This window comes from Nuphar pumila, chromosome 2, assembly GCF_984573655.1.
Source record: "Nuphar pumila chromosome 2, dmNupPumi1.hap1.1, whole genome shotgun sequence".
Lineage (NCBI taxonomy): Eukaryota > Viridiplantae > Streptophyta > Magnoliopsida > Nymphaeales > Nymphaeaceae > Nuphar > Nuphar pumila.
Genome location: NC_143250.1, coordinates 126,536,021 through 126,550,614, shown reverse-complemented (window position 1 = coordinate 126,550,614; position 14,594 = coordinate 126,536,021). Strand labels below are relative to the sequence as shown.

The 14,594-nt window shown below is 39.3% G+C and overlaps 1 protein-coding gene across 3 annotated transcripts in view; it reads right to left on the bottom strand.

Annotated features, from left to right (window-relative positions):
• Positions 1-7,328: 7,328 nt before the first annotated feature.
• LOC149847039 (Amidase family protein) overlaps positions 7,329-14,594 on the bottom strand; it is a 42,782-nt gene continuing 35,516 nt past the window's right edge. The window contains exons 3-11 of one of the 3 annotated variants that reach the window (XM_089996760.1): positions 13,647-13,826; positions 13,413-13,507; positions 13,157-13,232; positions 12,930-13,007; positions 12,716-12,809; positions 12,584-12,633; positions 8,911-9,024; positions 7,759-7,925; positions 7,329-7,680 (exon numbers count right to left, since the gene is read on the bottom strand). In XM_089996760.1, the coding sequence (XP_089852886.1) occupies positions 7,833-7,925; positions 8,911-9,024; positions 12,584-12,633; positions 12,716-12,809; positions 12,930-13,007; positions 13,157-13,232; positions 13,413-13,507; positions 13,647-13,826 (780 nt within the window). In that variant the 3' untranslated portion in view covers positions 7,329-7,680; positions 7,759-7,832. Of the gene's footprint in view, positions 7,681-7,758; positions 7,926-8,910; positions 9,025-12,583; positions 12,634-12,715; positions 12,818-12,894; positions 13,008-13,156; positions 13,233-13,412; positions 13,508-13,646; positions 13,827-14,594 lie in introns of those variants that run through there. The other 2 variants (XM_089996761.1, XM_089996762.1) reach the window with 2 other exon arrangements.

Genomic DNA, 14,594 nt, shown 5'->3' with positions numbered 1-14,594 from the left:
AATTGCCACAATATTTAAGCCGTGATTTTTTATTTTTATTTATTTAAAAATTATGAAAATTTTTGCGAGTATTATAAGGGTGATGACGAGGGACATGAAATCACATATTTCACATCTCATGAGAACGTTGAAATCTGTCCATTTTATAAGAGTCACCCCTCCCAATACCACCCCAATTTCTGTCTCATCTCACAGAACCACCATTCCGACAAAGGGAGACGATGGGGATTCCGTGAATCCCCCATATCCGCTCCCAAACAGAGCCTTACTCTTCAAATCACATTCTTGTGAGCTCTATCTGATTCCTGCTTGCAGAAAAGTTCAGTTCATGAGCTTGGTCTTCTAGTGCCTAAGATCACCTTAATGGTGTGTTTGAGTGCATCAGTTTATCCAGATAAGTGCCGTGAGTTGTGATATCTTTGGCAAGCGCAACATGATAGTGTTGCTGCCTAACAAATTTTTTCTGGATAAGTAGGCGCACCCGAAAACCCCTTTAGTCCTAGTTGTTTCCCGATTGCACTAATTATGCCTATCTTCATGCCGTAGTATAATATAGGGTGCCATTATCTCCGTTAATGAGCTACTCAGGTTTGCAAGCCTCTTAATTTGTTTGAGTTGCAAGTGGGCTGGTGAGTATGGGTTCAGGAGCATCTGTTCCCCATAATCCGAACCTGAATTTAAATCTGAAGCAACAGGTTCAAGTCGGAGTCTGGATCACCACCGTGGTGGTTACCCGTGTGGTTAGCGGGGTCCTGTGTCAAGCTGAAAGCCCAGGATTGAATCCTGTTGGAGCATAGGGCTTCCGTTGCTTTATCACTTTTGGGACACGTGTGGCTGGGTGGTCATGTCTTCAATCCAGAGTTTTACCTCGCAGCAAGGTGGGCCGCTTATGTGACCCGGTTCTTGGTGACTGTTTTCTTTCGCCATATAAAAAATTTTCTGGATCATTATTATTAAAGCAGTTCTCTAATTGAATTGCTTTTTCACGAAAACGATAAGATTGGTTTGTATCGGATCATTTCTTAATCGGGCTATTTCAAAGAATTATATATATATATATATATATATATATATATGAGTAGCCCCTAACAGTGGACAGACAAATCGTCCACTGTTGGGTCAGGCGGGGGCACGTTAATGCATAAAGCAGACTTTAGCGGCGGTCATTGACCACCACTAAAGCCTGTTTTTTTCTGCAAGTGAATTAATGGTTGTCAAGGACTGCAGCTAATTCTCTTTTCTTTTGCACACAATCAATGAAAGAGCGTTGTTCGATGATTGGCCGTCCACTGTTACGGACAATCGAGATATATTCAGGGTACAATCGGCACGATTTGGGTGGGTTCTGCTGATTTGGCCAAAAATTTACTGAATGGCCAAGTTTTGATTCACTGAGAAGCTGGTTTGGCTTGAATAGGCTGATTCAGTCCGATTCAGATTGATTTTGATAACATATCAGTCTTACGGGTTCAAACGGGTTGTATTTAGATTTGGATTACTAGATAGAGTGCAGCTCCAGATTCAGCTCTGCAAATTTAATTTGGATCCAGACCGATTAGGGATACAAATGGGTCACAGATCCAGCATAAAGGTTGAGAAATTTTTGGCTGTTCCCGATCCCCCCCCCCCCCCTCCATGTATGTAGCTGTCATGTCTGATAAAAATTATTGTTGTAAAGTTGTATCTGGCTCTGATGGTAGTACTGGATCCAGTAGTCTCAATCTAATACGGATTTGACAAATATAGTGGCTCAAACCTAAATCCAAAACATCTGGAAAGAGTTCAATCATGCTAGTCGATCCAATTCAAACACACGGGTTTTAATTTGAATCAGATGCTTGATCGCCAGCTGCTTTCCCGATGCAAAGAACCAAAAAGAAGAAGAAAAGATTGAAAAATCAAAATCATCTATTTTCACCCAGCCGAACAGGAGAAACAGAAAATGACAGATGACAGCGTTGTAAGGAAAAATGACAAGTTTTCTGAAATGCTTCATAATTTTTGACATTGGCTCCATGTCTAAACTCACAAAGTTTGCACAATATATAGCTCTGCTTATCGGGTATATTAAATTCCCATTTAAAAGGAAGTCTACACTTTTTTTTTGTTGGACATCATGAAGTTTACATAATTATATTTGCGAACATTGTGATAGACCTAAACCTCAAAACTTTGCAAATACTTGACTAAGTTCGTATATATAATACAAAATTCACATAAAAATTTGCTAACCTCATGTTAAATTAGACCTCATAACCTCACAAATATCTTAATCTGCATATGCCTCACGAAATTTGCATAAAAATATTTGCGTAACTTTGCAAATACTGGACTACAGTTGCATATATGATACAAAATTAGCAGGATACCTTGTGAACCTCCTATCAGTAACAAGAAGATTCACAAATATGTGGTTATCTGCACAAATGTTTGACATGCGAACTTGAGTAACTTTGCATGCATATTGAATCATATATTACGGTTAAGAAGGTCTCATTCAATTTCAATTCCGGCCATGACAGCGGCGGTCCAATGATCTAGCTGGTCGACAACAAGTTGATGCACTCCGTTCTTGATTTCTATGCTCTGCACAAGGCGAACAATAAGCTGACGCCGGTCTCTCCCCTGCAGTCATTTCGAACACCGCCCAAGTCTTTGGTGATTTAGCAAACCCTAAGAGGGAGAAAGAGGGAGTTACCACGATATTAAGAAAAGATCTTTACTTGAAAAAATATATTTCACTGGCGCAACTATGAGCTGCGCTAGAAAATATATTTTCAATGGCGCAAGTGTATGCTACGCCCATAAAAATTTACATTTCACTGGATCAACTATGAGCTGCGCTAGAAAAGATATTTTCACTGTCGCAGGTGTGCCAGTGAAATGATAGTAAAATATTTTGTGCCAGTAAAAAAAGAGTTGTACTGGCGCATCTCTGGAAGTGCGCCAGTAGTGAGTGTAGGTCATTGTGTTGCAGAGAGGCATGCCTTGTTGTTCAAAGACTATTAGAAAGTATTTTAACAATGCTCAAGACAACTACAACAGTGGAATGTGGGACCTATGCTGGAGCTACTACATGGATAAAGATGCATGATGCACATCAATTGGAGGTATTTAACATGGTGTGAGTGTCGGCAAGAGGCAGACAACGAATGGAATATATGGAAACCTCCTTGGTTATTTTAAAAGGAGTCCTTGCGAGCTTACAACCATCACCTTGAGGCCAAAGAAGCATACAAAGTAGTGGACTGCACCCTTGGAAGATAAAAAAAGGTTTGAGACCCGGTAGGGCCAAATGACTGCCAGCACCATTACTAAATCCATCTTGGCATGAACCTTGGCTGTTTCTGCACTTGCCTTTGAGGACAGGGCAATTTTTAAAAAGGTATTCCCTTTTACTTTGGCCGACTATCTTAGGAAGTCGCCTACTTGGGTCGACTTGGACATTGTTGTAATTTTGTATATTTAGCTTGGGTCGGTGGCATGAATGTAATATGGAGACTTTCAGAGGTAGTTGGGTAAGCCTTAAGCTATAAAAAAGGCTAACCCAAGTGTAGTGTCAATTCTGTGCTTGGTTTTCCATTTGCTTATTGCAAATTGAGAGTGATTCCTCTACTCAATTCTCTCCTTGGAGGCTCCCTTCTTCTAAATGAGATATGCTCTAACTAGTTAGGCTTACCCTCCAAACTTCTAGAGGTTCTTTTAGCAAACCCCAACCATAGCCCAACAACCGAAAACCTCCGTAGCTACCTCCAAAACCAATCCAACTTCCTACCCAAGCCCACTTCTCTATAGCCGATCTCCCTAGTTTCTCTCCACCGTCACTACAAAAAAACAGGGCTTTACTGGTGCAACTTTTGTGCCAGAAAAAGCCTTTACTGGTGTGCATTGGAATAAAAAAAGCATGAGTAAAGCCCTTGCCGGTAAAACTGGCTTCCGTTGCATCCTAAATTTGTGATGACAATTCTGTTGCAGATATTGGAAGCTCTGACTTTCGTTGCACGAGTACTTGTACTCAATATTTCGGTTCTGACATCCTTACTTCTGTGGTTTTTTGCAGCCACAGAGGATCAGTGAAGTGGCTCACTTCTGGGAGAGCTACGAGTGCTATATGGTTGCTAGACAGCTTCACAGATGGACAACGTGACTCTACTTTTCTTTCGTTTCCTTTACATTTACTTGTTATTGAACTCTCATTTTTTTTATCCAATTGTCTCGAGACTACTATTTCTTACTTAATTAATAAAATTTTGGTTTGCTATGGTGTGGATGATAAATGTAAGATCCCTTGTGGTTGGTTGGTTATCCAATGAAGAGTGAAGCTGTAAAGAGCCTAGGTCTCTGAGAATATTTCTGCAATGTTTTAATTTTTTTTTTTTGCATTTTCAAGGGTATGAGTTGGGGTTGTTACAGTTGCATTATTACATTTTGAAAAATAAAAAAATAGTAAGATGTTAACAAAAAAAATTGATATTTTTGGGTTGAAATCTATCGGGTCGTTATAGAAACACAAGAAAAAATCTACAACAACAACCATATATATATCAACATGGGGTTGTTTATATGATCATATCTAAAAAAAAAGCATCAAATCGTTAAGAAAACAATAAAAAAAATCAAACATTGTGCCCAATATACCATGTTTATTATACAAGATTTGTAACATATAAACAACAAAATTGAAGGATAAAATAGAAACATACGAATCATCAAAATAAATGAAAAATTTGCGTTTAAAATAAATAAATAGTTCAACCGTTAAATATGTGCTCATCGAAAAAAATCACCGTTGATGATTCCGAAATACTCGATGATAAAGTCTTGCCAAAATAATTGGCAAAAGTATTGCCAAAAAATTTGCCGTCGGGAAGCAGGTTGGGGACCACAAAGAACCCTAAAAATTTATGTGAAAAGAGCCCTAGGTTGCAGTGTTTCGATTTTTATACTAAATTGTTTCACACATAATTTTATGCTAACTTCGTCAGGTACGTGCGATGTTCCAAAGTTTGAGAGTAACACGAGGTTTCCACAATTTTATGCAAACTTCATGACATATATATGAACTTTGTCAAGTATGTGTGATATTCTGAAGTTCGAGATCAACACGAAGTTCACACATAAATTTATGCGACCTTCGTGATGTCTGCAAAAAAAATGTGCGGAACTCATTTTAAGTGTGAGTTTGCGTTATCTGAAGAGCGGAATGATATATCGCACGAACTTTGGCAGTTCAGTACATGTGAGGATTAAAAGGTCATAACAAAGTTAGGCATTTACGATTTTGTACATAAAGAGAATAGCAAAAATTTTGAGGCATTTCGAGAAACACATCATATTTATTGTATAATACGGTTATTTTTTTCGAGATAAACAAGAGGTGTCAGAATAGAGAGGCAAAGAATCCCCAATGCAGTCCTATAAAATATCGACATAGAATGGGTAGGCGAAGTTCAACTTCATTGCCCACGTGGTTGATGGTACCTGCCAGTGGGATGGTGCGTGCAGCGGTGCCATGGCTAGGGAGCCCAATCGACATCATGTGGATAATGAGGGACATGGGCTGAATACTACTGTTGGTCGAGGTAGTCAGTGATGTTACCGCCGGTGCCGGACATTTGGGTTCTTTAGTTCGGAAGGCAAAAAGATGAATGGGGTTTAGAACAACATATAGTGATTGAATTTTAACAAAGACTTGAATTTTCAAGCGGAAAAAGGGTAAAAGTGTCAAGTAAACAGTAAATTAGCCATGTTTGTTATTTTTTTTTAAGTTTGCCGCCAGAAATGATATTTATAATAAAACTCAATGGCAACATTATTTTTGTCCAAAAAAAATAAAAAAGAAAACGCAATTAGAAGATCATCCCTGGCTGGAAAATGGCCAGGTTATTTTTAATGATTTTTTTCCCTTTTCGACTGAAGAACATAATTTGGTTATTATGTTCCTATTTGACGAAAATAACAACCAGAACCATTCGTCGTTGAAAGCTAGAAGATTTTCGGTGCTTTTAACACCTTTTTTTTGGGTTCTATTTTCTTTCTTTTTTATTGGAGAACCAGTTACACACAAATCTTTCATTTTGAATGTGTCATCTTCCAAAATTTCCAAATGAAATGCTATCTTTGATGTTACAAAGAATAACTGAGGAAAAAAATGATTCTAGGGCTTTGGGGTTGTAGGGCTTCTAAAAATTTGCATTTAGATACAAATGATGCAGTCCTATAAGCATATGATGATTGCTTCTCGCTTGGGCTATTTTTATTGTAAATATAAATTTTCCTTAAATCACCAGCGTCTTAGTTTTTTCTTTAAATGTCTTAATTTGTACATATCTTCATTGCACTTGAGCATTGAACGTTTCAGAGTGTGTTTGTGGGCCCCACGCGTGCACCCATTCAAATGCAGGATGCGCGCTGATTTGGTGCATCCCATGGGCGCAGATACAGCATCCGCCTCTCTGTTCCGTGCCCCCCCCCCCCCCCCCCAATAGAACAGTGGCAGACAGAAAGGAATGGAAATAGAAAATTTTAAAAAATGAGTGAATGGGCACGGCAGTACAGTGCATCCTGGAAAGTCAAAGGACAGGACAGGATGCACTGTCCACGGTTCAAACTCGCCCCAAGGAACCTTCACCCAAAATGTCACCAAAGCCACATTGGATGCAAAATTTTCACCAAAATTGAATATTCATATCATATGAAAAGCAGTAATATATGACATCGCCATTATTTATCCACCTTAGATGGAGATTTTTTTTCATACGTTCAGCAGGTAAAACCGTGAACAAAAACAAATTTTTCACAAGAAAAATTTCCTCGCATTTTGAAGTGCATGTGAAGATTCAAATTTTCCCATTTCATACAGAATCTTTACATCCCCGCCCCCCCCCCCCCCCCCCCCCCCCGCCGATATGCGTACACATAACCCTGGAGTTCAACTTTTGCTTTTTGGTGATATAAAAGATAACTTTCAAATACCTAAATTGCCTGGATGGGTTACGGAACTAAACCTTACAGGCCCGTTTGATTCATAGACAGGAGACAGGATAGTGCATCCTATCCTGTACTGTCTGCGGACAGAATAGGACACACTGTCCTGCCCTCTCCATGCACCGTCAATTTATTTTTGTGTGCATCCCATGCTGTCCTGTCCTTGTGTGTGTGTGTGGGAGCAGAGGGTCAGGATTTGCTGGAAACGCCACGTTTACATGGGCAAACAGATGTGCATGTGGTGCACGTACTGAGTGTCCTGCAGACGGGCAGGGCCGGTAGCACAAATGCCAAACAGTCATCCATATTCGACCTCCAGGAAATGCCAAAGCTTGCCTCTTCTGTTGAAACTCCAAATTGAAATCACATATCAATGGCCTTATACAGCATTAAAGCTACCATTTTCCCGAAAGAAAACATAGAGTTACATTGCTAGCTTGCTACAAAACAATCTTCTCAAAGCATCGTAGAGCAATAGACGACCAAATGCAGAAGTGAAGGTGAAACCAAATAAGCAGTTCAAACACCAGACTTACTCGTCCAGACTTGCATCATCTTAATCAATATGCCAAAAAAATCTCAAATTCCAGAAGCTTCCAGCAGTAGAAATAGTAAAGACCGGTGATGCAGCGAAAATTTTATCACTAACACTTCCTTTCTTCGGATCACAAGATGCCAGAGCAGATGAAACACCTGAGAGAACCAATGAATCACTATTGTTTAGAGTCAAAAGGGCACACACCTTCGAGGATTCTATATGGAGAAATTCACCTTCATAGAATTATTTCAATGCCTTTGAGGTTCGTGCACCTCGTTTCACATCTTTGCTTTGGTACTAGCATGTATTAGCATACAAAATCATCTGCCAACAAGGGTGGAATAAATTGCGGGCTCCGATGTGTCTGCTCAAATATGTGTCCAACTCTCAACAGTTTGCCCTGGAACAACAAGATGTTGAATTAGGCATTTGCAAGTGAAGAAATGATTGCAGGTATTGGTTGGGGCACGGCTTATCAAAGAAGGAAATACGCAATCTTTGGTTTTTACTGAATGGTCATAAAAGAAAACTTTTATTCAGAACAAGACAGGGAGCCACAAGTCATTTAACCAATACTGTTAGCTTTTTATACGTGCATTGAATGGAGAGATCATGATCTTTCCTATGGTAACCGGACACTCCATTTGGACCTCTGTACCTGTGTCGACACCCAGACACGCCATTTTACCCTATGTACATACAAGTTTGTATTCAATTTATAATCTATAATTATATTTTCAGTATATATATATAGCAGTGCCCCATACCTACATTTTTTGAAATTGCCGTGTGTACCCTCTGTACTTATACCTGTACCCGTACCCAGATGACAGGATGTTTCTCATCTTTGAATATGTATTAGTTTTCCTTCCAAATGGTTATCATGAGGTTTAAAGCCACCAATATCAAATAACAAACCTTTTTCTCTTTGGATTTACAGTATGCTTATCTCCAGACCATGCTAGCTTGCAAAGGCTCCAAAGGAAGGAACAGTGGACAGATTCAAGCACTCTCTTTACAGGACAGGCAAAATTACCTCTATATGTAAGCTGCATTTCTATGGTTTGAAATTGTAGATTGCGTGCCACAGGTGGTTTATAACTTTGTAATAACCAACCAAGGCAAAGGTTCACCAGAACCAAGGAGTTGCACGATTCACTAAGAAGCACGGGTCATTTCAGCTGGTCCAGACTCCAAACTCCATATAACACCAACTTGCTAACGTGAAAGCATTGTTCACAGTAAAATTTTTCTAGTGAACACTCTGCTGGTTAAACTAGCATTGATACACTAAAAATATGGCTAATGACAATATTAAACACCACCACCAAAAAAAGTCATCTTCAGCCTACAGTAAAGGGTTTCTTTAACCTCAGAGAACTTACCTCATCAAATCCTGCACCAATCATTTGAAGGCCAACAGGAAGACTTTTATGATCAACTTCAACAAGCCCACATGGCAGAACCAAAGCTGGCAATCCAGCCAAATTCACATTTACCTGATTGAAGAGAGCCAACTGAGAAGACCATACGATATACAAGAATATAATGAGAACTATTTAGAAATACATATATGCAAACACACGTGCAAAGGAAAACAGAAGCCACATCCTGCACCCTAAACCTAAAACCAGCACTGCAGAAGCAAAAACATTCAAAATGAAAAAAATGTTTCCCTCCCTATTACATGTTCAGCATTTTGAAGATACTGGAATCCTGTCTGTGTTTAGCATGAAGATATCAAAATGAAATCCAATTAGAATTATTGTATGACCAGAAAACAGTCTAGTGAAGGTATGAAAAAGTACAGTATAAAGCTTTCTGCTACTGCACATATATTCATTCTCCTATCCACCTCTCTTCCTAGGTAAGTTGGCATTCGCCAGCCACTTTCGTAACCTACAGTAATTGATTCTTCACGGGTATCTCTATCAAACTATGTACATCATTTGTTACACCATTGGAATGTAAATTCCTTCCCCACGACATGGGAACATTTAATGTGTACGCATTTGGTTTCACTGGATGCAGTCATTAAGTGGTCAGAAACTACATAAATGATTAGAAGCAAAACACAATTTCAAGGGAGATTATTTAACATCAATGGTAGAAAAAACTCCAAACTCAGGCAACACAAAAGGAATCTGCCTAAATTCATGGTAAAGGGACAGTTTACTGAAAATGATTTTCACAGCTGGCTGTTTTTTAAGAGAAAAAGAGTAAGGGTGATTATCACTTATTAGTGAAGTTACACTTGGGACCTTTAACACCCAAGTGACAGGAATATGTGATGATGACAACTAACCATGAGCATAAAAGAATTAAGTTCAGGGTAGCTTTTTATTCAACCAATTCAGAGAATCAGATAAACCTGATGGAACGCATGCAATATGGTTGCTTCAAAATGCATAGCATATCCTTGTTAACCTGGTACTTCTGGGTGCTGCCATGTAGACATACTACATACAGTTGTGTATTCTATAGTTTCTATTTTTTCATTTAGAACTTTTTAATCAAGATCTCTCTCTCTCTATATATATATATATATTTATACACCTTTGGAACATGTTTAGCATGTCCTACTCCAACATGATGTTTTATGTCATTTTTAAACCACCATATCTTCATAAATTGTGACTATTGAATTTTTACCATCTCAAAAATGTAGACATGCTAAAACTTACTAACATAGCAAATAAATCATGTTAAACATGTGCGGTTAGATCCACTATATATATATATATATATATATATATATATATATATATATATATATATATATATATCCCATAACGGTAGACGGGATAAGCGTCTAACAAAGCTCGGACGTGCAGCTGCACATAAAAAAAACATTCTTAGCGGTGGTCGTGACAGCCGCTAAAAACCTTTTTTCTGCCCAGCTTTTTAGCGGTGGTCAAGACCACTGCTAAAAACTCTTTTCAGCACAAACAAAAAAGCGTTCAATTATGTTGGACGATTTATGTGTTTGATGATACATGTTACTCTCTCTACCTATCTTTATATATAGGGTTAATCTAACATTAAATTAGTTGTGATCAGTGTTGTTAAAAACACGCCTCAAGGTGCAAAAAACGTGCCTCGCCTCGAGGCAAGGGCGTTTGTGCCTTGAGGCACAATTATAAAGCGTAAAAGCATAAAGGCGTACGCCTCATGCGCCTTGAGGCGTACCCCTTGAGGCGAGGCGCGCACGCTTTATTTTGTTGATCAAATGAGGGTCAAAGCCCTCATTTGACCAACATTAACCCGGACCCGAGTCCGACCCGAACCCGTATTCTCGAAGGTTCGAAGAACCTGTGTCTTTAAAAAAGACACAAGCTCCTCGGACGAGGGGCAAAATCCCTCACCGCTTCTCTCTCCACTCCGTCCCCTCTCGTCCCCCGCGACTGCTGTCATCGGCGACCACCCGCCGCCGGTCATCGCCTCTTCCACCTTCTTCTTTCCTTTGCTGAGAAGGCACCGGCGACCCGCCGGCCACCACCATCTTCTTTTCTCTGTTGCGAGGCCGCCAACGACTCACCGCCGTCCGTTCCGGCGACCTCGGCCGACATCCCTGATGCGGCCTTTCCTTTGCGTTTTCCGATGACGTCGGAGTCGCCGTCGGCAGGTAAACCCCTCTTCTTTACTTCTTCTCCGTGAGGGGTCGACCGACAGGGGGCAGAGTCCCCTGTCGTCGCCTCTCGTCAGCAGGGGTCCCCCCCCCCCACTTTGCCTCTTTCTTTGGGTCGATCGGCAGAGAGGCGGAGCCCCCTGTCGTCGCCTCTCGTCGGCAGGGGGCGGAGCCCTCTGTCGCTTTCTTTTTCGGGAGGGAAGGTGGCTCCCCCCTCGTCGCCTTCTTTCTCGGCAGGGGGCTTCGCCCCCCTGTCGCTTTCTTTTTCGGTAGGGGGCTCTGCCTCCTGTCGCTCACCATGTCGTCATGCAAGGGGCTCTGCACCCCCTGACTTTCTTGCTTTGCGAGCAGGGGGCTCCACCCCCCTGCCATTTGCCTTGTCGACAGAGGGGCTATGTTCCCCCCTGTCCTCCTTGCTTTGCCGGCAGGGGGCTCCACCCTCCCTGCCATTTGCCTTGTCGACAGGAGGGCTCTGCTCCCCCTGTCCTTTTTGCTCTGTTGACACGGGGCTCCGCTCTCCCTGTCCCTCTTGTTTTGCCGGCAGGGGGGGCTCCGCCCCTCCCTGTCGTGATGTCAAATTTGTTAACATGCATTTTTTAATTATGACGTGATGTTGTTAGTGCTAATATGCATTTTGTTGTTAATGTTAGTTTTTTATTGAATGAATGCTCATATTTTATTTCTTAGATACTTACATAGATCAAGTTGTTGCATTAATGTTACTTTTACATGTTAATCTCATAGTTTTTTAAAGTTTTAAAAAAAATTTGAGGCTTACGCCTCGCCTCAAATTTTGGTGGAACGCCTCGCTACGCCTCAACGCTTTTCACAACACTGGTTGTGATTAACATTAGATGGATTCAACTTTACTAAAAATGACTAAAATATGCTTAAAATGATATTTTTTAAAATGCATGATTACTTTTTTGGGCATTATAGGTCTTTTAAACTGTAAGAGAATTGAAAAGTTAAAAACCTTTTCCAGAAAAGTAACTTTATGAAGCTATCAAAGTTACCTTTTTTACCTCAAAAAGTAACCTTGCATTTTCAAAATGCCATTATTTTAATGGTGTTTTAGTCATTTTCATAAGGTTGAATCCCTCTAATGTTAAACACAACTAGTTTAATGTTAGATTTAACCCATATATATATATATATAGAGAGAGAGAGAGAGAAAACTAGATGCCCTCTCAAATGCTCTTTTTGGAAAAAAAACCCATGTCATACCAACTATACCCATCCCATACAATATATCAGTGTACATATCAGGCGACAGAGACCTGAACCATCACAAAATGATCCAAAAAGAAAAGGGCAAAACACTGAAAGATGATGTCTTATCATAATTAATAACATATATCAGGAAAATAAGAAAACCTAACAAAATAACTGGTTCTATAATAGGATCCAGAGTGTCTAGATCAACTTACAGTCATGATATCACCAGCATACATTGCCAAAGGGTCATTTGCTTTTTCACCTATAAGAAAGTTAACATATGAATTCCAGTTTGACATATAATAACAGATTTCTCACCGCTAATATAAAAATAGTCCACCTACCTATCTTATAGGCAACAGTCGGAGCGGCAGGTGAAATGAGTACATCATTCTCATCCAATGCTGCTTTAAAGCTTTTCTGAACCAGAGTCCTCACCTAAAACACTACTGAATTCATGAATTCTTCTCAACATATTAAGAAGGGAAGATAACTAATTCCAAAGTTGAATATTAATACCAACCATTTCACCATACCACAGAGATATTATATTGATACCTTCTCTGCGCGCTTATAATATGCATCAAAATATCCAGCAGAAAGAGCATATGTCCCCATCAAAATTCGCCTTTTGACCTGAAGAAACATAACAAACTTATTTTGGAAGTTAGTGGCAAAAAAACAAAAAAATAATATGTGATAATGTCAAATAGATAACCACCAACAGGGACTGCAACTGATCATCAAACTTCACTTTTTGAGAAACTACAAATAAAAAATCACACCTCAGACCCGAATCCATTGGCCCGTGAACTTCCATAGAAAGAAATAAGCTCATCAGTTGAAATCTGATTTCCGTATCTGTTGTAATGAAACTCCAGAAATTTCAGAAATACAAATTTGAAAATGTAAACCGTGTTAACTGTCAGATTAGTATAGCTGATAAACTGAATTCTATAGCAGATAGAAGTAGCTGCAATCATTAAAACAAACAAATCAATAGCGTAGGAATAGGCATATCTTAAGTATTGTGGCAAGCACCTTACACCATCATAACGTGACAAATTAGAAGATGCTTCAGATGATGCCAGTATATAATAGGCTGGTAATCCAAGATCAAATGAAGGCATAGATACCTGAAACTTGTTCAAACATGTTATAAATTACAATACTTGAATTTCTAAAACTTAGAAGATCATTGAAGAAACCTTATCTAATATTTAGAAGGATATTTTTCACAAGTCGATGCAACAATGACATTAGGAAGAAGCAAACCTCAGTTACTGCAGCTCCAAGCTCTTCCAAGTGAGAAGCAGCACATTGAACTGAGGATACAACATCTAAATCCACACCCTCTCCTAATGTCTCACGAATCACACCAACTCTTAATCCCTTCAATGGTTTAGATTCCATGTATTCTGTAGAAGGAAGCTCAGATACATAATGGGGGACATCCTGGAATAGACAATATATTAAAAAAAATGTTGCTATTGATGCATAATCAGTTACATTTGACCAGATAATAAGACCGACAATGGCAAGCATAACCTAAAAAAAACTGATTGTTCAGAAGGAAAATATATGTGACACCCAATCAGGCATGATTGAAATCAAACAATCCTCTATCGGAAGTTTGAACAGTTGGTTCTGCAGAAAGGATTATAGAACTAACAGGAGAAAATGTAGGCCTTGCGACGACCATTGCTATGATATTAATTATAAACAACTAAGACAACATAAAAGGTTATGACACAAAGGGAATTTATAGGCAATTTCACCAAGGGCTCTGTTTGGGAGCTGGAGATGGTGTAACGACCCCAATTCACTCTCGTGAAAAGTGGATTTTTTTTTAATAATTGCAGAAGCCTAAACCCGAGAATTCGAGGCCTCATAGACTTAACAAATTTCAAACCACAAATGATCTTTACATTGAACCAACCAATCAAATAGCTAACTTTATTAATCAATAATCAAAGTCTAAGAACAAAATTAAATTAAAATATAAAATCCCAAAGCCAAATTGTCCAAGAAAACATAAACAAGTCACGCGATCTCGCAGGCTCCCTATGTCAGTCATCCCCGCCACTGAACTCCAGGTCCTAAGAAAAACATTAGAAATACTGGATAAGAATTAAAGATTTTTTGTACGATTTTTTCCTCTAAAAATCCAAACAGAGAAGAAAAAACATAAATTGAATCCATGCAAGGACTGAGAGAAAATAA